We start from the raw sequence: 25,690 nt of genomic DNA, 5'->3' as shown, positions 1-25,690 counted from the left end.
GTAAACAAAAAAAAATTAATTAAACTTTAACATAGGTTATTCCTTTTGATTCTTTCTTTTTCTATGTTACTCAGCTACAAAAATATCCAGATTTCTTTACTATGATTTATTGAACAATTCATTTAAAGCTGTACTGAGTATGCTGATAGCCTGCTATCTTCCTCCCTGGTGTTTGGTCTTACCTGCAATCTAGACAAAATTATAAATGTGCAAGCAGTTAAGGAAACTTATAGTAAAAGAGACCGGAGTTTTTGCAAAATATGTTGTGCATATGATAGAATATCACCTTTAGCTCCTTGTCTGCTACTCCCTGATTCTGTGATATCTGAATTCTTCATTGAAAAAGGAGCTGAATGATGATAGGAGTCAGACCATTCTGTCTGTCCTCAGTTCTGTGTATGACCTTAACAGACTGCTGATTTGTGACACTTGCACATCAAGAGTGGTATAAGTACGAGGAAAACATGGTGCAACTTCAAGCACTTCAGCTGTTGTACAATAAGTATTATTTCTTGAAGGGGTTCTTTAGCATATATTGAGTGACATGACAGCATAAGTAAACTCTCTGTCCCTTTTTATGTGAAGCAGGATTGAAAGCTAGTTTTTTTGCATCTGTGCATTCAATCAGTGTTTGTCCATCAGGAATGTGTTTTTAACCTAATCTGTATTGTACCAGGTCAAAAGGGAATAATAGTGTGTGTTTCCCACCTCTGAGTTCTTTCAAATTGGATTTGTGCCTTTTTCTCAAATTTCCGTTCTCTGAGCAAATCTTTTTGTACGGTGATAGTGATATACCATTTAGAGTGTTGGATAACAATGAGTGTGTGTTGCTCTTTAGGAAAAGGAAGGCATTTTGCATTTGGAGTCTATTTTTTCTCCATTAGGCTGTCTTGATTGGGTTGGGTTTTTCCACTTTATGATGACTGAGTGAGAATGACTGTTTATTTTTTTTTTAGCATTAAAATCCATGATCTGTCAGACCTGAGAGAAATGTATGCCATAATAAACTTGGATGATGAAAACAAAGGTATGTTAACAGTCTCCATGAGGATAGAAATTTTTACAAATTAAGTAAAACAGAATTTTGATGGTGACTCCGTTTACATGAGTGAAAGTACTGTTGTTGGAAAAACTGTGTAAATGTAGAATGTATCACAAATTCCTTCTTTCCCAACTTGTATTTATTAGGGGACCCATAGCAAAATGGGAACATTTTATTTTGTCTGTTCAAAGTATAAAGAAGTACAGCTCTCAGAATATTCAATCAGTTAGTGTTTTGGGTTTTTGAGTCTGTAATACAGTATATTCAGATTACTAAAATAATATACTTAACTGGTTTCTGCTTTTTCCCATGTTTTTTCTGGTGGTTTTTTTTGTGCTTTTCAGCATCTCTTGTACTGACGTACGATACTTAATCTTTTCTCATCCTGATATATAGGATTTGTGCCTGTGGCTTCCAGAACATTGTTACAAGACTATGTTCTTGGGTAATGAGTTACCACCATTATCTTCTTTTGTAATGTCTGTAAATACTTCAGTTATTATCAAGTCTTCACTCTTAGGAAAATGGTAAATTAGTAAATTATAGGTTTGGTTTGAGTGATGCTGGTTAATCTTGAATTATATTAATTGGTTATGTTTGAGTACATTAGTACATATATTCCTAGGTATGAATTCCTACCATTTTCACATTTTAAAGCAAAATAGTTGTTTCTTGGTTTCAGTAGTTAAAGGAATTTTTTTTTTTTTTTTTTTTTTTTTTTTTTTTGCAAAAACTTGTGAATGTTTTAGGTGTAGATCAGCTGGCTTGGACAGATGATGGACAGTTGTTGGCAGTATCTACACAAAGAGGATCCCTCCATGTTTTCTTGACAAAGCTTCCAATTCTTGGACACGCTTGCAGTACACGGATTGCATACCTCACTTCTCTTCTTGAAGTTACTATAGCCAATCATGTGGAGAGAGTATGATAACCTTTTCCTTTTAAACTTCATTTAGATATAACTAAAGTAAGTATTAGTAGTGGATTAAAATGGTTTTGGTTTATTTTGTTTTGTTTTCTTACAGGAGCTACCAGTCACAGTCTCTGTTGAAGTAGAGCCCAGTTTTGTTGCTATTGGTGTTTATCATTTGGCTGTAGGAATGAACAATCGGGCTTGGTTTTATGCACTTGGAGAGAATAGTAAGCATAAATTTAGTTCTCTTAAAACTACTGCATCATTGTGTCTTTATTAATTCGGGTTGTGTTTAGCAGTTCTGGACATTCCACATTGTACAATAACAACTTGAATTGCCGTATGGTCCTGTTAAGACCAGATAATGATCTTCACAAACTGAAGCAGTTATGACAAAGCATTGTAAATAATAGAAGTAAAACTTCACGTTCAAGGTACTGGTAATGAAATGTAGAACATTTCTTTTTTGGGGTTTTTTTTCAGATCATGTTGTTAACTAATGAAGGACTTCTAGGCTTTTGAGACATTATTTGACCGTGTCTTTAAATACTAAGTTTGGCAAAGTACCTAGGGACTATGTGATCAGAGGGTTTAAATTCTCAGTTTGGTAGATGTTCATATTGTTTGCATGGGGTAAGGTAAAAACTGGTTATGCTATGTCCAAATTTTAGATAGTGGATTTAAAGCTTTCATGTCTCTCTAAGCATCAACTTTTTTGACTAATAATAAATTAATCAAAACTGTAAGAACACTAGTCAGAGTTGCATAGAAAAACAGTTTCTCTTGTACTTTCTACTCAGTTCTCTGCTAAGAAGAAAGTCTCTGTACATGTGACTTGTCCCCTCTGCTTAGTTGTGAGTTTTTCACATCTGGTTACTCAGCTGCAAATTTAGATGATGATGAGTGAAGACCTATACAAAAATCAAAATATTTTTACCTTTTCTTTTCTGTTTGAATTCTTTAGATGTAAAAAAGCTTAAAGATGTGGAGTACCTCGGGACAGTAGCAAGTATGCACCTTAATTCTGATTATGCCGCTGCTCTCTTTGAGGGTAAAGTCCAGTTGCATATGGTAAGAGCTCTGGCAATTTGGAGTAGTGCTGAACTAATGCATTGATCTGAGCTGAACAAGTTAATGTAATTTTAAAAATGAGAGAAAATTGAGTGATCTTCAGTTAATGGAGATAAAAACCAAAAATCTTTTAGAATTTTTTTGCTGGCTAATTAAAACATAAAGCTGAGTTCCTGTAGACTTTAGAAACATAACCTAGTTTAGAACAGGTGAAGAAAAAGTGTTTTCTTGTGAACTATATAACAAGTTTTAGTTTAGAAGTCTCTGTGGGAATTTGACAGAAGAAGATGCTGGGTTTTTAAAGGATGCACCTGCAAGTTTGTTTTCATCTCATTTCCTTACAGTTTGATACAGGCAAAACTTTGATACCTCATTGATAACAGTGGAGTTTTTCAGTTCATTCTATTCTTTATATTTAGATAGAAAGTGAAGGTTTGGATGCTCAGGAAGAACGAGAAACTCGACTCTTCCCAGCAGATGATGATAAATACCGAATTTTGTGCCATGCTTTAACTAGTGACTTCCTCATATATGGTACAGATGTGAGTATTACTTCTGTTTTTAAAGATTTTTTTTTTAGATGGAATATGTTTCTATCTGGATTATTAATCATACTTTCAGCAAAAAAATTGTGCTTCTGAGAAGTTTACAGTGGATTATTTTCTATGCAAGGATTTTATGCAAATACAGTCAAAATTGCATCCAACTTCCTTTACTGTTGCATTTATATGAGATGCAGAGAATTTTTTTACGTGTTTCAACAAAGATAGGAATTAGGAGGGCACTGAAGAAGGATGTGAACATGCTTATGGATTTTTTTCCAGAGATTTTCCTGTGCATGAGGGGGAGTTTATTTTACTGTTTTCTGGCACTGGGAATACAGGGCACATTTGGCATTGTAGTTTTGTGCTCTTTGTGATGCAGACTGATGTACTGACCTTCCACAGGAAAGGCAAAATCACTGTCTCCAGTGTTATTACTGGTTTATTAACTTGAGTGGTTTTGCAGCAGTTGAGGCCTTTCTCAGCTCCTCAATACCTAAACTGGTACTGGTAAATTTAAAGTACTAAATTCAAAACTGATCAATTTGATATGTGCAAATTTTACAATTGACTTCAAAAGCCACTTTTTACTTTCAGTGTTGTTCTTTGTGTAACACTGATTGAAATACAGCATTAATAACAAATCAGTTTACTTTTCTCTGCTGAATCAGGTACATGTGTTCTTAAGAATGTGTGGTTCTTCCTTGGAGGCAAATTTTTCAGCTTTGTTTGAAAGTTAAGCTTCTCTCAGCAACAAGGCAGGCATTTCCCCTGTTTAGAGAACTGTACAGTAAATACAGCTTGTCTCCACAAAGCAGAGTGAGATAAACAACCAAAACAACAGAAAACCTGTCAAACCTCCAAATCCTCCCCCTCCCCCCCCAAAAAAAAAGCCTCAAGTTTTCCTATCCTGCTCAAAACCAGCTGTGAATGAAGAAGGAAGCCAAAAAAACACCTGGAAGTATTTTTCTTTAAACACTCTTTATGCTTAGCAATCTAAGATGGGAGAAACTACAGCCAAGTTAATTATCTACTTGCCACTTACTGATGTCATTATTAGATTTTTCTGTTATTTCTCATTAGGCTGGAGTTATCCATTATTTCTACATTGAAGACTGGCAATATGTGAATGAATATCGGCATCCTGTCAGTGTGAGAAAAATTTTCCCAGATCCCAATGGAACCAGATTGGCTTTCATAGATGACAAAAGTGATGGCTTTGTCTATTGTCCAGTAAGTTAGTGTGGGATACCCATACAATTATATTTGCAAGCAGGGTCTTCAACTATATAGTGTTTTTAATAGAGAATGAAGAAACTTTTGTTACTCCAACATTTATGCTGGTAGAAGAAATTGCCAAGGAGGCTTGAAGATAACTTAATGGTAATGTAAGGAAATAAAATCTGTCATATTAGATCAGGACAATTTCATTATACTAAATTCCTGATCAGTAATTTTCATAAATGTATGTGTTTGTGTATTCAAATACAAATATTTTAGCCCATTAACAAACACTGCCAGTTTTACTGCCTGTCCCTATACCTTTTTTCTAAGAAAAGCAAATAACATTCATATAATGTGCATTTTCTCCATTTACTTCCCTTCTGAATTAAAACTATTTTGTTATTCAGAGTTGCTGCTTTTAAGAAAACTTTTTCTTAATATAATTTTCATATTTCTGCACTATTTATATTCTTTTTATTTTTAATCATAAATGGGATGAATATTTGGTTTGTCTCCTTAGTCACTTGCTAGTAGTATTACTTTTACATTATTTGTAGGTAAATGATAGATTATATGAGATTCCAAACTTCTCACCAACTATTAAAGGAATCCTATGGGAACACTGGCCAATGGATAAAGGTGTTTTTGTTGCTTTTGATGATGATAAAGTGTACACTTATGTTTTTCATAAGGATGCTATTCAAGGTACTGTAAATGCTTTTAAAAACTCATTCACTATTTTAGTTAATAAAGTAAAACATGTTCTGAGTCTTCATTTGTCTTTAAATATTTTCAGAACTGCATATAAAAATAAATAGTACTACAGAAGTTTTGAAGTGCAACTGATGAATAGAAAACTAGTTGTTTTGTAGGTTTCTCTAAAGCTTCAGCAAGGCATTTTGGTCTTAATTCCCTAAGCTTCTTGCTATTATAATCTTTTGTCTGAAATTTACACATTGTACTTCAACTGTATTTTGAAATGTTCATGAGAAAATCTTAGGATCGGCGTGACAAAACTTGTATTAACTTACACTGTTAACGAAAATTGTAATCATAGCAATTTCTGTATTTGTTACAGAGAAACATTAAGAAATTTACCTACAAACTTTTGGAAAATCACCTTACTAGTTTAGAAGATTTAAGTTATGTATATTTACTTTACTGAAAAATACGCACTGCACAGTAGATGGTGACTACCAGAATTAGAAACCTTGAATTAATGCCCTACAAAACTACATTATTTCAGCTGTGACTGCTTGCTACACTTTATACCATGTAGGGATTTTTTAAATGATGTCTTCTTTTCTTCCTGATCTTTGAATCTAGGATCAAAGATTATTTTGGCAGGTGGCACGGAAGTCCCCTTTTCCCATAAACCTTTGTTGTTGTATAATGGAGAATTAACTTGTCAGACTCAGAGTGGAAAAACAAACAATATCTATCTGAGCACTCACAGTTTCCTTGGCAATTTGAAAGACTTTGGACCTAATGAGCTGACACAAATGCTTTCTCAGACTTTAATGTTGAAAAGGTACATCTGTGTTTTAATTATATTGTGTAAATTGTTCTCTTCTGTGCTTATAGCTCAATACAGCATATCCTGATGATTTAAAAATGTCATGCTGAATATTGATAAATTAGATTGATCCATAAGTCCATGTAGCTATCTATGCAGACCAAGCAAAATAAGTGACCCAGTGGTGCTTTATTTGTTTTTCCACTGTCAAGTAAAAGCTAACGTAATTTTTTTCAAGACTAATTTGGGGTTCTATGACAGTGGCTCTTCCAAAACTGGCTGAAGGTGCTTCTTCCATACTCCCCTCCCACTGTAATGAAGCAATGCAAAATCAGTATAATGGAAAGAATGCCAGAGTAGGGAAGGAAGATGGTTTCCTGAAAAAGTGTGGTAGAAGGAGAACTGTAAGTTATGCATTTGTATTTCTCCTTTCTTCCTGACACAACTCTTTCTCCATGGTTTAGAAATAAATGCTTTTTATGTTTTCCCTACCATAGTATTAGGAAAAAAAGTGGTGAGAGGGAATTTTAGGTATGAGTAATACTAGTTTTAAATGCGTTTTACCTTGTATAGGTTTTCTGAAGCATGGGAGGTGTGCAGACTTCTGAATGACCAGTCTGGTTGGAATGAGCTGGCCAAAGCTTGCTTACATCATATGGAGGTGGATTTTGCAATACGTGTTTATCGGACATTTGGTAATGCTGGGATGGTGATGTCACTAGAGCAAATAAAGGTAAAAATGTAGAGTCCCTTTTAAATAGGAAATAAGGTGATTTAATTCTTCTTTAAGAATTGCTGAATTGTTATTTTTGTGGGAATTTTGTTTATTTTTAAATAGAAGGTGAATTATTTTCAAGGGAGGAGATATAGAGGAGAAAGTGTCCAAACCACGTAAATCTTGATTGATTTTGTCTTGAATTGGTTGCAATCTCTACTGGAATGCACAACATTCCTTTCTGCATTTGCTTCAGAGCGGCAGAATATATTCATGTCTCGGGCATTTGGAGGCTTTTTTCCCTTTGTTATTTTTAAGAAAATGTTTAAGGCCACTATTATTTAAAAACAAAAAAACAAAAAAAACCAAACAAACAACAGGTTGCAATTATACAACTAAAAGTGTATGTGAAATAGCACCTTAAAAATATACTTCTGCAAATTGCTGATCTTAGTGTTGGCTGTAGTGACTTTGAGCAACAATAAGAAAGTGAGGGCTTTTTCTGGTTTGTAGAATCTGATACACATGGCTGTAAAATGCAAGGATATTTTGCTTTAATGTGCTTACTAGATTGTTACCTATAACAGTATTTTTTTTTCTTTTGGACTACTTTTGCACCTATTATGTCTTTTTACAGGGAATAGAAGACCACAACCTTTTAGCAGGACATCTTGCCATGTTTACTAGTGATTTTAATCTGGCTCAGGATCTCTATCTGGCATCCTCCTGTCCTATTGCTGCACTTGAGGTATTCATTTAAGATGTGTAAATTTTTTTCTGCTGTATTCATCTCCACCTTAATGTTGGAATATTTTACCTTCTGATAATTCTGCCCTTTTGTAGTTTTGGTCTTGCCATTGTATGACTGACATACATTCTTTTAGGATGAATGTGTCTCAAAGTGTCAGAATCGTTCTAGAAGACTAGCTCTATATTTGTATTTAGAATAATATAAAGTTCGTATTAGAATTCAGAATTTGATACTTGCATCAGAAAATGTTACTGTTCTTTGTTAATAGATGCGAAAAGACTTGCAACACTGGGACAGTGCACTTCAGCTGGCTAAGCGTTTGGCCCCAGACCAAATCCCTTTCATATCAAAGGAATATGCAATGCAGCTTGAATTCACGTAAGTTCTCCTGTAAAGCTGCTGTATAAGAATATTAAACCAGTACTCATGCTCACTAGAAGAACATAGAATTGAGATACTTCAGCTGACTGCATTGCTGAGAGAGGATTCTGAGAGGTCTTGCAGCTATAGTATGAGGAAGAGTAGTTTTGTAAGGAATACTTCATGCTAGAGACATATGTTGCAACTGGTAGGTCCACTATATCATAATATCTTCTACTAAATAAGTACTTCATTGCAGGCAAGTGCTTGGAAAATAAAGTTCACGCCATTTAACACTTCTTATATTGGACAAAAGCCTTGCCTTTTGCCTTGTGTTTCCTTAAATACCCAGTAGCCTTTCTTTTTCTTACATATTTTAGGTAGAGGAGTGCCAAAACTCAAGGCTGCCAGTCCCTCAAAGAGAGATGGTATTAGCCATTTGCCATGATTTTAAAGTCTATGTTATAGCTAATTCTTCCCAGATGAAACCTGGTCTGTCTAATGTGTAAACCAAGAGGAAAAACTCTTATCTATTAATAGAGTTTTTAGACAACTCCTTCCCCCTAGCAGTGCCCCTGGCACTGAGAGAGGACACTTGATCACAGAAAGGAACAGAGGCGGTTGAAGCAATGCAACCAATTGTAACTTCAGTTCTGAATGTACTTAAGGAAAAAAATTGGCTTTGTTTTTTATGCTGTGAAAATTTTAAATACTTTTAGAAGGTTAGTTTTGTTTATTTTCCAGAAAAACGTGGAAGTAGAGATGAGATTTTTGAGGTGTACTGTGCAGATAGATTCTTTGCCTGTCTTTCAAGGGAGGTTTATTGGTCTCAGTATAATGGAATTGAGAGATGGACTGCCTCTTTGACTAATAGCTTTATAAAGTGCACAGGAAATGCCATGACATGTTGTGTTACTGTCCATCTTTTGCATACTTCACATCCTTGTATGGAGTTATGTCTAAAGCAAGACATGCAAGATACATGCATAATCTATGTGGTAGGAAGGTAACCATCTCTTCCTATTAAAAATATTCTTCCATATAACTTCCAGTTTTCTTTTAGGGGAGATTATATTAACGCTCTGGCACATTATGAGAAGGGAATCACTGGAAACAATAAGGTAATTCCTTTTTAGTAATGGTAGTGTTTGTACTATCGTACTACACGTTAAGTTTTCATGTTTCAGGCTCATTTGAATTCGGGTGGTGTTTTTTTTATTCAGCTCTAAATCTATATGACTGTTGCTTTTGGGATAGTAATCTTTGCACTTCTCTTATTTTTAATATACAGAATTTTGCTTTCTCTAGGTATAAAGCAGTATTGCCATTGTATTAACATGGCATAATGAGACTTAGGCTTTTATAATTTGAGCGGTTTCATAATAGATGTGCAAATATCAGAGAAAATACTGCTAGGATTTTCATTGTTATAACAAAAGTCCTAATTATTCCTTCTGTTATTCTTTACTGAATCATTATATAAAGACAAGCAAGGATTGTGTTAGAAAATAAACATCATCTTCAGCAGATCCTCCCTTATTCTGGCATTCTTTCCCCTAATATTTGCAAAATGTCTATTACGAAGCAGCTTAAATGATAATAGGGGAACATAATAGGGGAAATAGCAATGTTTTCTGAATTCAAGCCATTTGGCTTTATGAAATATCAGTAGCCGTACCACCTTCCAAAAAAAAATTTAAAAAGGAAGTAATCCTGCTTGTAGTTTCTCTTTTTCTCTACTGTTGGTTTTGGAGGAAAGAAGAGAGTAGTACCAAGTTATCTGTAAAACAGATTCTTCTTGTGTATGCTTGGTCTGGACAGATCTTGTAAGTAAAATGTAAAAATTAAAGACAAAGCTTAAGAAGAAAAATAAGCTGAGTTCTTCTAAATAAGTGACAACCGCAGCTAGGCAAGAATTTTGAGACAAAAATTGATTTAACTAAGTCCATGTAATGTTTTGTTAATTTGTTTCAGTGCATAGTTACTGTGGCTTTTGTGGCCTGATATTTCTGATGTATAATGTATAGTTATTGCTCTTCATTCGATTGCCAGTACCAGGAACATGATGAAGCTTGCCTTGCTGGAGTGGCTCAAATGTCCATTCGTATGGGAGATATCCGTCGAGGGGTAAACCAGGCCATTAAACATCCCAGTAGGTTACTAAAAAGAGACTGTGGAGCTATTCTGGAGAGTATGAAGGTATTCAAAAGAGTTAATAAAGCTAAGGCTGAAAATGTGAATACATTAAGCTATTTATTTATTTGTAACCTTAATTTAGAAATTACATTTTAATGGTTTCCAATATTGTAGCAATTTTCAGAAGCTGCTCAGCTGTATGAAAAGGGACAATATTATGACAAGGCAGCATCAGTATACATCCGGTGTAAAAATTGGTAAGTACCGATTTCAGAAAAGTATTGTATTGGTGCTCTTTGGAAAGGAATGATTCTCTGAATAGCACAAATGTCTCATTGATTATGTTTCTTTGATTTTATTGTTTGCTTCCCCAAGCTTAAACAAGAAGAATGTTCTCTCAAAAGTTTATGTTGTTTTACATATAGTCTTACTGTAAGTGGGAGATAGTCTTCCTTTTTTCTTTTTTTTCTGTTATGTTTAATGTTACCTGCAGTTTCAAGTCCTTTGCGTGTGTGCATGCACACACTGAATTTAGTAACTTTATTCATGTAGTCACTGTTTTATTTCATTAAACTTCTTCAGCTATAAAATACATAGCTGAGACTGCATATTCAGACAGTTGGAAATGATTCTAAGTTGCTGGTTCAAGTGGAGTCTGTATCATGAATAATCAAAATTGCTGGCATTATGTTCAATACATTTTTAATTTTTTTAGAGTGAATTTGATTATTGTCAAGTTTGCAGTGGAAAAGTACAATTTACTGAGAGATTTAAGGCCTTAATTCTTGCCTAATTACATTTTATGGACTTCTAATATTAAGAAATGTTTGGAGCAGAGATCAGAAAGACCCCCTCCTCTTTCATATGAGTGCTCTAAAAATTGGGTTGGAATATGATGTTCATTTACTAAGGAAAATTTTATTCCATCATAGAAGTGCCAGTGGCATCAGAACAGACAAAGACAACACTTCATTAAGTAGGATAGCTTGTATATAATGGTAGCCTTGATTTGGACAGTGAGAGGTACAAGCTTTGTTTACCCTAGCAGAAGGAGGTTCAGTTTGGGTAGTGCTCTCTCTTTTAGGCAGAGAGGTGAGATTTAAGGTCAGCCTCTCTTCAGTCTCTCATATCTTTGTCTTGAAAGGCCCACTGCTTAGTTTGCTGGCTCTTATAGACCGTGTCACTGTGTGCAACTCCTGAAGCTAGATTTATGGAAGGACTGACACAGTTCTGTGTTCTTCCACACTCTGCTGTTATGGATGGTGTCGCTCAGAGAATCTGGTTCTAACTGCCTAGAGTCCTCTGTACAACCTGTGGCCTTAAGCACATGGTCACGGGAGTGATCACAACTCCACCTGTACTGGTGGCCTTTTGTACCCTTTTGCACATTCTTTCACGTTACAGTTTTAATACTGTGCTGCTTTGTAGATTAATTAGAGAATACTGGAGGTTAAAATTGTTGGTCTCGCACTTCTTATGCTTGTACATTTCAAACTTAAGCTTCAAGTTTGAAACTTAAGCTTTCAAACTTCCTTCTTTAAGCCTGTATGTTCATGAAGCAGTCTATAATTTCCAGTTCTTATATTTCTAAAGTGCAGCTTTTTGAAAATATTAAAGTGCCTTCAAAGCTTATACATTATGTTCAATTACTTCTTTTTTAGCCTCCTTTTCAGTGTTGATATAAATATGCCTGGTTTACTGAAGAAAATTTGGAACCAGATATATTTATTAAATAACTCTTTTCTTGTATTTCTAGGGCAAAGGTTGGTGAACTTCTTCCTCACGTTTCATCTCCAAAGATTCACCTACAGTATGCAAAGGCCAAAGAAGCAGATGGCAGGTACGTTTGAATGCCTATCTTTTTTTTATAAAGTATGTTGTTATTGTTGTTGTTGTTACTGTTATTATTATTATACATTACTCTTATTGTAAAATAAATTAAAAGAGAGACTTTGTTTTGCATAAAATAGCCTTGTGAAAATGGGTTCTGAATTATGTAAACTTAAGGTGTTCTGTAAAGATTTTAAACATAATCTAAGGACCTTCCACTAGTATCAAAGATGTGTTTCTAATTGATTGTTTTCCTATCTAAGCATTAATATATTTTTAACAAAAATCATTAACGTTTTTAAAGTACTGCACCCAATGCAATATTCCTCTTAGCAGAGTATTGAAGTTGTGTTTGTTTCTAATGACTCTTTAGCTGTGATTTTTAAAAGTCATTCAATGGGGGAGTAATCATGGAAGAAAATTTTTCATTCTAGAACAAAATTATTGCAGCATCTTAGTGGCTGTGCTTGCAAAATATTGAATAATGTGAAATTATTGGCTGAAATGAAAGCCTGAAATAGGTTATATTTAATCACAGAACATAGTTTCCACTAGTCCTTACCTGTAAGTAAATGTGCTTCAGAACAATGATGCTTTATAACATGAAACACACCAAAGCTAAGTGTTTGTGATGGTGAGACTAGAAAATCCTATTTGCATCAATTGCATAGTGTGAGAAAGTAAAAAATCTTGATCTTGTTTGCAAAACAGAAAAGTGTTATTTTTTAAATTGTACAACTAGTTATCATCTGTTTGGTTTTTATTGTTCTTTCACTCCCAAGTGATTTCATATGGAGCTGACGGAACAGATGATGTTTGCTGGTGGAACAGATGAACCACTTTTAAGATATACCAAAAGGGATGCTGGCAGAGTAGGTCAATAGTATTGTGGTAGACATTTTTCTGTTGTCTCTGCCTTTCATTCTGCCAAGAGAAAATGAAATAGAGACAAAAAAACATAGTAAATGCAGAACAAGGCTATTATATGCAAACTGAAAGAAAGGTGTCACAGAGTAACCTCTCAGAAATAAAATACTGTATGTTTCTTTCAGACCATATTGCAAAGAGTTACTTAAAAATTAGAAAAACTTACATGGAACCATTATTTTGCAGGTACAAGGAAGCTGTGATAGCTTATGAGCATGCAAAACAATGGGACAGTGTAATTCGACTATATTTGGATCACCTTAATAATCCTGAAAAGGCTGTTAATATTGTGAGAGAAACACAGTCTCTTGATGGAGCAAAGATGGTGGCCAGGTAACATTCATATTACGTGGGTTAAAAGAACAATGGGTGAAAGAGGCCATACCTATTGGAAGCTGGTGAGGCTTGCTAATGTTTCAGACTCTGGTTATTGATACTTGGCCAGTGACTATATATTCCAGCTTATTGATTTGGGTTTGCTAAAATTTGGACAGTTAAGCAGGTACTGGGTTTTTTTTCTTTTTTTTAACTTTCTGATTAAAATGTATTAACCTGAAGTAATAAATTTGGACAATAATAAACGTTGCCATGCTATATTATTTATACTAAGTTAATTTTAGTAACCTATTTAAAATAATCAAGATATAAAATTAATCAGAAATACGTCATATTTGTATGACACAATATATATTCCTAAAACCTATGGTGTATTCATTATGCTAATTAGTACTAAGGTATTAATTTGTTCATTCTGATTAGATTCTTTCTGCAGCTTGGTGACTATGGTTCTGCCATCCAGTTTCTGGTCATGTCCAAGTGCAATAATGAAGCTTTCACATTAGCTCAGCAACACAACAAGATGGAGATTTATGCTGATATCATCAGTGAGTATTCCAGGTTAATAGATTGCTTGCAATATGTTTTGTTGTTCTTTTAATTGGTTTAGACCAATTTGAAATCATAAGACAAGGGATGTGAAGTTTTGTTTCCCAGCCTTTTCCATTTCCAGTCACCATGGACAGAATTGGCAATCTGTGTCTAATTCAGGCCTACAAGCTAGGCTTTGTTTTCAGCTTGGGTATCTCCCTTGGTCTTCAGTCTAGGTTGTTTTCAAATCTTGCCTGTGCTAGAGCTTTTCCTGCTTATCCATAAAGATAAAGCATTTGTGTAGATTATTTTCTTATGTCCATTGAGGAATCCCTTTCTTTGACCTTGACATATGTAGTACTGCTTTTCCAAAACTGAGAATTTTACTGGTACAGTTCTTCATTTTTAGTCCCCCTTTTCCTTTTTTTCATGGTTCCAGCTCTCTTCTTACATGTGAATGTCAGTTGTCTTTCCTTTTTTTCCCCTTTAAGGGTCTTCGTGGCCTCCTGTTGTCTCAGCGAGAGACAAAAAGGAGACCTTACTGAGAAGCTGACTTTTACCTCAAGCCATCAAGTCAGTCAGTGGCCAGCTTGTCAATTTGCAATAACTTTTATATTTTACACCTGTGTCAGGCACTACTCTTTGTGGAAACAGTTCCACAGACGTATCTACCAAATTGTCTCATATTTTCAATTAATCTCTTCCTTTAAAAAATGTATTCTTGTTATGAAGGTTATAAAAACTTGGCAACAGCTAGCTTGGTGATGTACTGTTGCAGCTGCTTGTCAAGGTGGCCACTATTGTTCTACTGTTCCTTATGCTTTCTTCCTTCTGTCCAAAATAGGGTGTCTCAAATTGTAATCTAAGTGGGTGGAAAAAGGGTTTAAAACTAACTCTGGAGTAATGGCTGTATTTGTTTTAGACATGTACAGTAAAATGGAGTCTTGGTTAGAAGACTAAGTAGTATTCCCTGCTACCACACAGTTACACTGGTCCTGAGTCTTGCTCTGTATAATACAGATATACTTGCATATTTTTAAACTGTGAAAATAATTCAGGTGATAATCTCATAATCACTTGCTCTGTTTTATTGTTGCCAAGACATAATGGAAAAATTCATTTGTAGGTCATAGTTACGCCATTTTATTATGTCTGTTAAAACAACAGAAATCCCATTATGGTGTAAAACCTATGGAAACAATTTTTTCACTGCATTATTAGCTCCTAATGTCTGACATTTAGTCTGATTAAATAGGAAAAAACTGTATAAGACATAATTTGAGTCTAGCTGGCTTTGGTTTTCTTTGAATGTCAGTAGAAAAAAAACCTTGTAGAATAGGAATTTGTTCCTTCAGTAGGGCCTTTATCTTACTTAGCAATCACAGCAGAGTATTCTTATTTTCTATCTGTTGCAGGTTCTGAAAGTACTACCAATGAAGATTATCAGAGCATTGCACTATATTTTGAAGGAGAAAAGAAACATTTTCAGGCGGGAAAGTTTTTCTTGCTGTGTGGTCAATATGGACGGGTCAGTACTTAATGGATAAAACAGTGATAGTTAAACATTCATAGAAACTGTTCAAAATACAGTACTTCAAAATCAGGGATGTTTCACTTTTTAAAAGTGTAAAAAACATAACTATTTATATTTACAATTATGTACATTGTATTCTGTGAATTATGCTGCCATACACAACTTTTTCACAGCAGTAGAGGCTCTTCTAGATGGATCAATGATATACTATTCTCAATGAATCTCTAAATATCATGAACACAGAATTAGAATTTATTTATATTTTATTAGCTTAACCAATGAAGACTTGGTTGCTAGTTAATTCATTTAATACTGTAGCATGCCCTAACTTAAATTTTTTTCTTTAAAAAAAAGAAAATACATTAATTGAAGTATGTCAATTGACACACTTCCTTTTGGTCAGTTACAAATCAGTGAACTGATGCTTATTAAATGTTTGATCTTTGCATACTGAACACATACTGAAAAAATATTACTGATTTTTGCAAATTACAGCAATTGCAGATGACCACTCCTTCAGCTGGGCCATAGGGGGGATCCAATAGCACATTAATCATTATTTTCTTGTCATCATACTGCTGTGAACATCTTTCACAGTTAAATGAAGGTATAGACCAGAATTTGTCAAAGACTCAACTCTTTTTTCTTGCAGGAGTATCTGTAAGAGCAGCTGCTACCTCTATAGTGTATGTGCTTATCATTATGGCTGTAAAATACAGTCAAGATAAGCATTCAGCGTGCTACTTGTCTGTCAAAATGTGGAGAGAAATAACTTGATAAAAATTAGGAAAATGTTAATTTCATGTGTCTCAGTTCTGACTTTTCTTTTGTATCATTTTAGGCATTAAAGCACTTTATGAAAAGTCCAAGCACAGAAGATAACTTGGCTATAGAAATGGCAATTGAAACAGTAAGCAACTTCACTAAAACAAGAAATTCTTCATCTTTTCGAGAAGTTTACCTTCAGTGTTGTGACATTTTCCTAGTATTAGTGAGTGTGTTTGGACAGATTGCAAATAGAAGGAAAACTGTGTCAGTGAAAGTGGTATCTAAAACATTAAAAAAGTAGAAGTTAATACTAACACCAGAGGAAAATGTGTTTTCAGTCTTTCAGAGGAGGGTTTATGAATTCATTCAGATTTTTGTAGTTGGGTGTCAGAGACCCCTGAGTTTGGAATTTTCTTTTTTAGCAATATCTATGTATGATTTTTCAGTTTTGCTGATTTTTGCAGTCTGCACACTATGGTTAGAGAGGTCAATATGCCTCCATTCTCACTCTCTGTCACACAGTCACAGAATGGTTGAAATTGGAAGGAATCTCTGAAGGTCATTTGATCCAACCCCTCTCCTCAAGCAGGGCCACCTAGAGCCAGTTGCCCAGGACTGTGTCCAGATGGCTTTTGAATATCTCCAAGGAGGGAGACTCCACAACCTCCCTGAGCAACCTCTGCCAGTGCTTAGTCACCATCACAGTGAAAAAGTGTTTCATGATGTTCAGATAGAACCTTCTGTGTTTCAGCTGGTGCCCATTGCCTCTGGTCCTGTCACTGGGCACCACTAAAGAGAGCTTGACTCCTTCCTCTTTGCACCCTCCCTTCAAGTATTTATATAATTGACAAGATCCTCCCCGAGCCTTCTCCAGCCTCAACAGTCCCAGCTTTCCTCATGAGAGATGCTCCAGGCCCTTCATCATCTTAGTGGCCCTTTGCTGGACTCTCTCCCATATGTCCTTCTCTCTCTTGGACTGAGGAGCCCAGAATTGGACACAGTACTCCAGGTGTGGCCTCACCTGGAATAGAGGGGAACGATCACCTGCCTTGACTTGCTGGCAACACTCCTTCTAATGCAGCCCAGGATACCTTAGTCGTCTTTGCTGCAAGGGCAGATTGGTGACTCATGTTCAGCTTGATGATCCCCAGGTCTTTTTCTGCAAAGCTGCTTTCCAGTTGGGTGGCCCTCAGCATGTACTGGCACATGGGGTTGTTCCTCCCTAGGTGCAGGATTTTGTGCTTCCCGTTGCTGAACTTCATGAGGTTCCTGTCTGCCCATTTCTCTAGCCTGTCAAGGACCCTTCGGATGGCAGCACAGCCCTCTGGTATATCAGCCACTCCACACAGTTTTGTGCCATCAGCAAGCTTGCTAAAGGTGCATTCTTGCCCCATCATCCAGATCAGATTGGACCCAGTATTGACCCGTGGAGTACACTGCTAGTTACTGGCCTTCAACTAGACTTTGTATTATTGATCACAACCCTTGGGGCCTGATGATTGAGCCAGTTTTCAGTCTACCTCACTGTCTGCTCATCCAGCCCATACTTCATTAGCTTCTCAATAAGGATGTTATGGGACATAGTGTCAAAAGCCTTTCTGAAGTCAAGGTAGACAATATCCACTGCTCACTGCTCTCAGCAACCACTATCAGGTGGAAGACCAGTTGCAGCATCAGTCTTACTAACACCTTTTTGTTTTCATCCTTATTATCTCAAAAAATCTTCTTTCCATCCCTAAAAAAAGTAGAAATTTGGGATTAAGCAACCTTTGTTTAATTATTTTGCTCATGGATCCCCAAGATTCTGTAGTCATCAGGTCTCCAGCTCATGCTGCACCTCAGTACATGTGAACCTACTCTGTTTCTTGTGATTCTTTTCTAGACAATATATGCTGAAAACCTGCCTAAGCAGGCCCATTGCCAGCTTCCATCTACGCATCCACTGTGACTTTCACTTTCTGTCATCCAAACCATTCTCGTACTGCCTCTGTATCATTGAAGAACCCACAGCTTTGAAAATCTTGCTAGGTATCACTAGAGTTTTTTCAGACTCTTTTAAAGAGTAGACCTGACTCTGCTTAGAGATAGCACAGCCACTCTTGAGGCCTTCCATCTCACAAAGCTGTTGGCAGGGCTTGTAAGACTGAAGTTTGAGGTCTCTAATGCTTTCCTCTCGATCCACATGTTTCAGCCCAAATGAATAAACCAAAGGCTATGAAACAGCCCAAAGACTATTGCTGTGGTTGTACCTTATGTATCCTTGTGGGATCTCAACATCTTAGCCATATTTTTGAGACTGTCTCTTCAACTGGCCAGATAGGGCTGGCTCTATTCTAGTGACCAGCACTGAATATTCCTCTGAGGCGCAAGTTGTGCTGGGTTGATAGACATAGCTTTGTGACAGCAGGCTTCAACTCATGGTCCCTAGATTCAGACGCCTTCCCAACACTGAAGCAGAGGAACAGTTCATGCCAGTAGAGTACGGTCCTCTGACATAACACGTTAGAAGGTAAATATGAACTACTGCATGTCAAAGCTGATGAAACAAGTAATCATCTGGTTTGAACACACAGAACTAAAAGAAAATAATGTTTTAAATCTGTCTAGTTTCAGTGGTTTTATGGAAAGCCTCCTTATGAGTATTTTTCCTTTCTCTTTCATAGCATAATTTCTTCTGTCTTTATTTAATAGGTGGGACGGGCAAAAGATGAAGCCCTAACAAATCAGCTGATAGACTATCTTATGGGAGAGAGTGATGGCATGCCCAAGGTACTGTATTTTTATCACTGCTATTGTGTCACACTGTGCTACAAGATCTTTTGAGCTTATTTTGTAAAATTAAAAGTTTTGGTAGGCAGATGGTGTTTTAGCTTGGTTTCATTAAGGAGCAAGACTTACATGATCACTCTGTAAGTCATTCACCCAGTAACTTCAGTTTCAGAATGATAAGAAAGGCAGTAACTATCCTAGATGTAATCATCTTTTTCCAAGCTTTATGAAAGCAGGTAGTTGGACAGAGGAGATTCAAATTAACATTCATACTGAGGGAAAGAGACAAAACTTACCTGTTTGTTCAAGCCAGTTAGCCAGCTGGCTGTTGCCTTTCCCAAATGGATACTCAGCATGTGTGTGTCTCAAGACTAGCTACAGGACTGATCTCTTCTTGCTGTGTGGGGCGTTGGTCTAACTGTTGCAGTGGAAGAAAGTAAGGTAGTAAATAGGAGATGAAGGACAAAAACCCAAAGGTGATCAAGCTACATTAGTTCCTGTATTCATACATCAACATAAGACATAAAAAGTTGTGGACAGATTTTCAAAATTACCAGCTCCCTGTTGATTTCTGAAGGGATTAATGACCATGTTTTAAAAATGAGCTTAGCTCAAAGCAACTCAAAAATGTGCCACTGAGATAACTTGAAAATGTAATGGCTTCATGCGGATGTCCATATGACAGTTAAACCTTATTTTAAAAAAATTATCTTTCTTTTTGGATTTCTTATTATGTAGAAGTATTTAGTTTAAAGTTTGAATTGATTATTCATAGAGTCAGTTTCATCTGCGGGTATTGGCTCTAGTTCTGTAAACTAAAACACAGAGTTTCTGTTCTGTGTTGAAGAATAAAATTACATACTTCATTTATGGTAGAAAATTTTAAAAAAAACAGGAAGCACGTTTGAAGATTTTTGGTGACAGACCTTCCTAACGTGGCAGTTTGATTAACAATAGGATAATAAAATACTGTGGGCACTGATTTTTATGTTTTCACTCATCATTGTCATAGAAAATCTTCTTTGGATCCTTAGAACCTTACATTTTTTTCTTTTATACTATTTAGGAGGTGCTTTGTGAAATAAGAGGTGCTCTGTGCTATAAGGCTTCTTTTAATGTCTTATGATGAACTAATAAAATGTAGAAAGGACCATTACTTTTCTTCCAGGTTTCCTGCTCCTTTGTTAAAAGCAAACCATTCACTGGGTGCAATAAAAGGCTTTTGGCAGACTAGTAGACAATTTCATCTTTTTCTCTCTTGTATATACGGATTTGGGAGTTGGAAGATACTCGCTGACTGATTTTTGTGTATTAGTTGCCAATGCCATACATAGGTTTGGTAATAAAAGAAGAGGATCGTTCGCAAACTAAGCAGAACATAGATTAGATCTGTGCTATTTATACAATACAAGAAGTACATTTTGACCATATTCTGTTGGTATAATATTTTTTTCCAAGACAGATTTAAAATGTCCACTGTAAATATGATGTTAGACATCAGAACAGCAGCATTTGAGGTTAAGATGACAAACAGCTCTTTTGCAGAGTGACTACTGATGAGCTGTCTGGTTTCTCTGAGTTTGAGCTGTGGAAAAACAGGCTTCACAGTGTATTTTTGATGTCCATAGAGCTTATGGTACATTCAATCATATTTGGGCTTTTGTTCATGGAACTAAGTGGCTGAGCCACTTCAAGTTTTACTGCCTGTTACAGCAGAGCTTGAATGTGAGCTATGTGGGGCTGCACCCATGTTTTTCTACTGTGAAAGCCAGACCTCAGGTGTGGACATTGCAGTCTGCAATTAATTCCTTAGTCAAGGAATTTAAGATCTCATACAAACTCACCGTAAATACAGTCAGGTGCAAAATTACATGTAGGGACGAATAAGTTCTGCCATACTGAGGGGAGTAAGGTTTGGTAACAATGAAGAGGACATGGTCTTCATGCAGTAAGTTTATTTCACCCCTAATATTATAGCTGTGGTTTATGATTCTGTTGGGAGATTAGAAATTCTGGCTCTTTCCTCTTTGTATGGTGCTGGGAGATTAAGGGTTTGATATGTTAGACTTTTAGAGACACTGGACAGTGGATAGCCAAGCCAACTTTGCTTTTATAAAATTAATTTAAAAAACCACCACAAAACCCCTCTGTCTATTATTTACCTCTTATTATTTACCTGTAATTTGAAATGTAAACATTTATAAAATTATAAGAGAAGCAAAACATAGTGAAACAAACGAAATTCAACTGCAAGAGACCAGAAGAGAATGAAGCTGTTGGAGGCATTAGATGAAAAATCTGTGCAGCATCAGTGTAAGCAAAAGTAATTTCATATTTATGCTGGAAATTGGGTGGACAGAAACTGTAGCATCCAGTCTTTTTTCCAAGAGCAGCAGCCTAGTCATCTGGTTGAAAGAAGTGCATAGGTCTGGATAAGGGAAATGAGCTACAGTGTGATCTCCATAGTGAAGAGGTTCTAAATATTTTAGAAAACACTTAGGAATTTTGTGAATGCCATAATTGCCATATTTAACATTGTTTTGAACTTCAATGTAGAGCTTTCTTTTCCTTGTTTAAAAGCTCTCTCTTGTTCTTCTGAATGCTTTAATCCAATCTGCCATAGTCTCTCTCTGTGAGTAACAAAATTTTCCTTTATCAAATCATACGTATTTGTTTTAAAAATCTACTTAAAAAACAATTCATCTTTATCCTTATTATGCTATGGAGACAGTGTTCTTGAAATTATCAAGCCAATGGGGTTGTTTTTAGAGAATAGCAGCTTTTATGTGGTGGTATTTTTGTAAAGCTGAAAAGTAAGAGTGAACCCAAAGTAGCCATGCAGCAGAAACTTGCTAATCCTTTCAAGCGTTGATCTTCAAACCAGATCATTGCTCACAGCAGCCTGATTACTTTAAATCTTTCACAGCCAACAATTTTGTGGCATTTTAATGAAGTACCATATTATCAAAATTATTATGCTTACCAAAATTTTGCTACAATATTGTCTGACTAATTAAAAACTATTTCTTAATGTGTTACTATGTCAACTATTGTATTTGTTAACGTTAACATGTAAAGTTTCTTAATTTGTCATGTGTTCTTTTGTAATTTTTCAGGGAGTGTTAACTAGCAAGATTCTGCTGTCTTCTGTGTGCATATTTTCTAAGTACATGTGTTTTAAAAAGCTGAACTAAATTAAAATCATGGCTATCTAATATTAAGATCAGTTAGACTGCAATAATAAATTTTTCCAAAGACCTTAGGAAATGTGTTGTCAATTGAAAATTCCTTCCTGCATTTTTTGCTTTTAAAATGGCTGACTTTAAAGGTAAGAATATGAAAGTAAAATATGAAACTAATTTTTCTTAAATGCCTTCTACTTTTATATTTTTTTCTACATATGGCTGCCATGCAAGTCATTTAAATATATTAGTTAAGTATAATTAGGGACGTGGCAAATACCATATAAAACCACTGGTTCGTGCTGGGACAGGATCCTTCTCCTGCTGCAGCAGGAGAAAAAGGAGAAGCAGCCTGGGTGGGGAAGAAGTGCAGCCTTCTGCTATCATCAGTGGGTTGACCATCTGTGGTCATTAGGAGGTGTCAGAAATTGGGAAGAATTACATCATAATCTACCATTCATAATAATTTTTGTTTTACCCCACTCAGGGAATAGCAATTTTCCTTTGTAAGGCAGTTTACAGTGGATAAATAATATGCAGTAGTATAAGTAGTTGTAGTTACTTTATTATCCAGATAACTATTTCATTATGGTTAAGTAAGTTATGGTTCTTACGAGGTTCAATGTTTTGATTATGTGTTATTTAAAATTCTGCTCCATCAATAGTTTAATTACTTTTGGTCACTTAATGTTTTTCCTTATATTGTGAGTTAAAAAGAAGAATTTGACTTGCCTTTTTTCTTTCTGTATGCCAGTCTTTGTCTCTTGCTTTTATTTCAGTGATTTTTTTTTTGTCATTTTTTTCCTTGCCTCTCAAGTAGGGAGTTAATCTTTTCAGTCATCTTCTTATAAGGAAATGTCTTTTTATCTTTCATATTTCTATTTGTTTCAATTTCTGCTTTTTTTGCTATGTGTTTGAGACTTACATACAAAACCCACACGGTATTCCAGAGAACAGCAAACATCGATTAACACAATTCTTTTTAAAGAAATTTTTATACCATTTTAACACAGAATACACATCGTAAATGTTTGGGTTTACCACTAATATTGCAGAATTAGTTGGCTTGTGTTTTTTGCTGTCTATAAAGCTACCAGTGTCTATATTTTTTTTCTGATGTGTATATTTAAGTTGGAACCATACCATTATATACAATATTTCAGCTTAGTTTCATCTTGATTTACTAGTTAAAAGATTATCATGTACAAACTTTACTTTTTATTGATCCCATTTTAGAAATCACTGCTAAAGGTATAAAATAGTGACAGTAGCCCAGGTTTGTTTTTTTTTCACTTAATAGTTCCTTTTCATCATAAGCAAGGTCATTTTATTTTGTATTTAACTGTATTTTTAGGCATAACCTCTTTTGACAATTTTATCAAAATACTTATGAAAGAACAATTCTCTTCTCTTTCTCTTGTTGATTTCTTTTTTTTTTACTAGTCTGCTAGAAATTTGAGTACACATTACAAAAATAGAACTCATGTTCGTTCTCTTCAATACTGCCATCTTGTTTTTTCAAAGTTCTGTTTTTAAATTATTTCACTAATTTTCCTGCTGTTGGATTGCCAGTTCTTGGGTAAACCCTTTGCTACATTTGCCATTTTTGAACCATGTAATATATCAAAAGTACATAGTACAGGAAATTACAAATTTTAGGCATTTTGTTAGCTGAATTGTCCCCCTAATTTTCGGTTTTTTAGCTGTCTTGGATGTCTGCCATCTGGTCCCAGAACAATACACTCTTTAATGGCCAGATTTTGTCATCCTTATCCCCACTAAGCAATGTTTGCATCTAGATCTGTAACACAATTTAAACATTTCTAGCAAGATTTTGATTTCTAGGAGTCCTTTGGTTCTTTTCTGACACCATAAACGCCTACACAGCTGAAGTTGTTGGGTTTCCACCTGTACAACTCTCTATGTGCCTAACGGTCTGCGGCTTTCTGCATCCATATTGGCAGGGCTTGGCAACTAACTGCCACAACTCAGTTAGGGTCCTCAATGTGGGCATTTATCTGACTGTACTAATGGCCAAAACTTGCAGGTGAACACAGCACGGCTAAAGCATGTTGATATGAAGAGCTCTTCTCAAAACAAGACATCTTGTCTGCTTTAAAGAATGCGGTGGTGGGATGAGCAAATAACGAAAGGGGATACAGCAGTATGTATTCAGTTAGCATTAATTGCTTTTGTATGATTTAATTAAGGATGCCAAGTACCTATTCCGCTTATACATGGCACTAAAGCAATACCGAGAAGCTGCCAGAACCGCTATAATAATTGCCAGGGAGGAGCAGTGTTCGGGTAAGTCTGTTTTCTCTGATGTGACAGCATCTCTGACACTACATCTTGCAGTTCTTAGGGTCCTGTTATTTATATAGGATTATATTTAGAAAATACATGTATCTGTGCTTTTAATTATATTCAGGTTTAATTTTGAATTTGAAGTAGCCTTTGTGAAAAAGTTGGGACTTATACCTGTATATTAAATATTGGAAGAAAAGAAAATTGTAGAAAATTCAAGTAAACATAGTGATTAAGATTGCCTGCAGCTTTACTTTTCTGTGTATCACAGATCTTAGAATTGCAGTTTCTACTTTCTATCCGACTTGGATACTGATCCTTTAGTCTTTGCACGTGGGGTTTTTTTCAGTGGGAGATGTGCACAGAAGATGACTTCTGTTGAAGGATCAGGGACCTGCTTACTTAAGCCTTGTTTTCCCCTGTAATAAGTAGCTGAAGTTAGAAATAGAAAAAAAGTAATAAGAGACAGGGCTAAAAGCAAAATAGCTATTGCCTCCATTATTCGTGCTCCTCTGTAGCCATGACAACAGTCGTATCATAACACTGCTTGCTTTTCATTTCAAGTAAGTTAAGAAAAATATCTATAAAGGAAGAATAGCAGCCTCAGGAACAGCCCAGGCAAATTAACATTCATGGACTGTTCCTCAGCATTGGGCTGAGGAGTGGAAAATCTCTTAAACCCTCGGCAAAGCATGATCTCCCAATTCATCATAGCAATGAATAATGCATTTGTGCTAATTATGTAAGCAGGAAATGTAAAGGCTCAAGGGTTTAAATATTTAGTAGCTTTTCTGAATCTGAAAGCTTATATCTAAAACGCAGTATCTCATACTGTATTTCATATTCCCTAATAGTAGAGAAGTGTTCTGCAACAGTGTAATAATAAGCACAATATTTTTCTCATTAAAGTCACCAATCTTGCAGTAACTCTTTCCTTCTCCTCCTTCAGGAGATTCCAGTGAGTTTGATTCTGAAGTTTGCACCAATATAGTTTGTTCTTTCCTTAAGAAAACATTTGAAAATAATATTTAAGTCATTGTGTTTGGTATTTTCCTTTGGGTATGCCATTTTATGTGCAATTTTCTTTAAGTTGTTTTTATGTAATCATATGATTTTAAGACTGATCATATTATACTAAGAGTCAGTAACACAGCATGAAAAATTAATGTTGTTTTCCAGTAACTAATTCTGGAGTGATATTTAGCTGCCTCACACAAATTTCCACAGGTTGATTCA

At 35.4% G+C, this 25,690-nt stretch overlaps 1 protein-coding gene across 2 annotated transcripts in view; it reads left to right on the top strand.

Annotated features, from left to right (window-relative positions):
• The window catches only part of WDR19 (WD repeat domain 19), a 48,609-nt gene that overhangs the window by 14,202 nt on the left and 8,717 nt on the right, over window positions 1-25,690 (top strand). For both annotated transcript variants that reach the window (XM_049832345.1, XM_049832354.1), the window contains 21 exons: window positions 957-1,027; window positions 1,792-1,964; window positions 2,068-2,182; window positions 2,920-3,026; window positions 3,446-3,568; window positions 4,652-4,801; window positions 5,350-5,497; window positions 6,119-6,323; window positions 6,882-7,041; window positions 7,661-7,771; window positions 8,043-8,152; window positions 9,198-9,255; window positions 10,187-10,333; window positions 10,445-10,527; window positions 12,027-12,110; window positions 13,214-13,360; window positions 13,787-13,911; window positions 15,310-15,422; window positions 16,270-16,338; window positions 18,888-18,965; window positions 24,358-24,454. In XM_049832345.1, the coding sequence (XP_049688302.1) occupies window positions 957-1,027; window positions 1,792-1,964; window positions 2,068-2,182; window positions 2,920-3,026; window positions 3,446-3,568; window positions 4,652-4,801; window positions 5,350-5,497; window positions 6,119-6,323; window positions 6,882-7,041; window positions 7,661-7,771; window positions 8,043-8,152; window positions 9,198-9,255; window positions 10,187-10,333; window positions 10,445-10,527; window positions 12,027-12,110; window positions 13,214-13,360; window positions 13,787-13,911; window positions 15,310-15,422; window positions 16,270-16,338; window positions 18,888-18,965; window positions 24,358-24,454 (2,474 nt within the window). The remainder of the gene's footprint in view (window positions 1-956; window positions 1,028-1,791; window positions 1,965-2,067; window positions 2,183-2,919; window positions 3,027-3,445; window positions 3,569-4,651; window positions 4,802-5,349; window positions 5,498-6,118; window positions 6,324-6,881; window positions 7,042-7,660; window positions 7,772-8,042; window positions 8,153-9,197; window positions 9,256-10,186; window positions 10,334-10,444; window positions 10,528-12,026; window positions 12,111-13,213; window positions 13,361-13,786; window positions 13,912-15,309; window positions 15,423-16,269; window positions 16,339-18,887; window positions 18,966-24,357; window positions 24,455-25,690) is intronic.

The sequence above is a fragment of the Accipiter gentilis genome, chromosome 3 (genome assembly GCF_929443795.1).
Source record: "Accipiter gentilis chromosome 3, bAccGen1.1, whole genome shotgun sequence".
NCBI lineage: Eukaryota > Metazoa > Chordata > Aves > Accipitriformes > Accipitridae > Astur > Astur gentilis.
The sequence above is the reverse complement of the archived record's forward strand: the minus strand, read 5'-3'. Positions and strand labels throughout refer to the sequence as shown.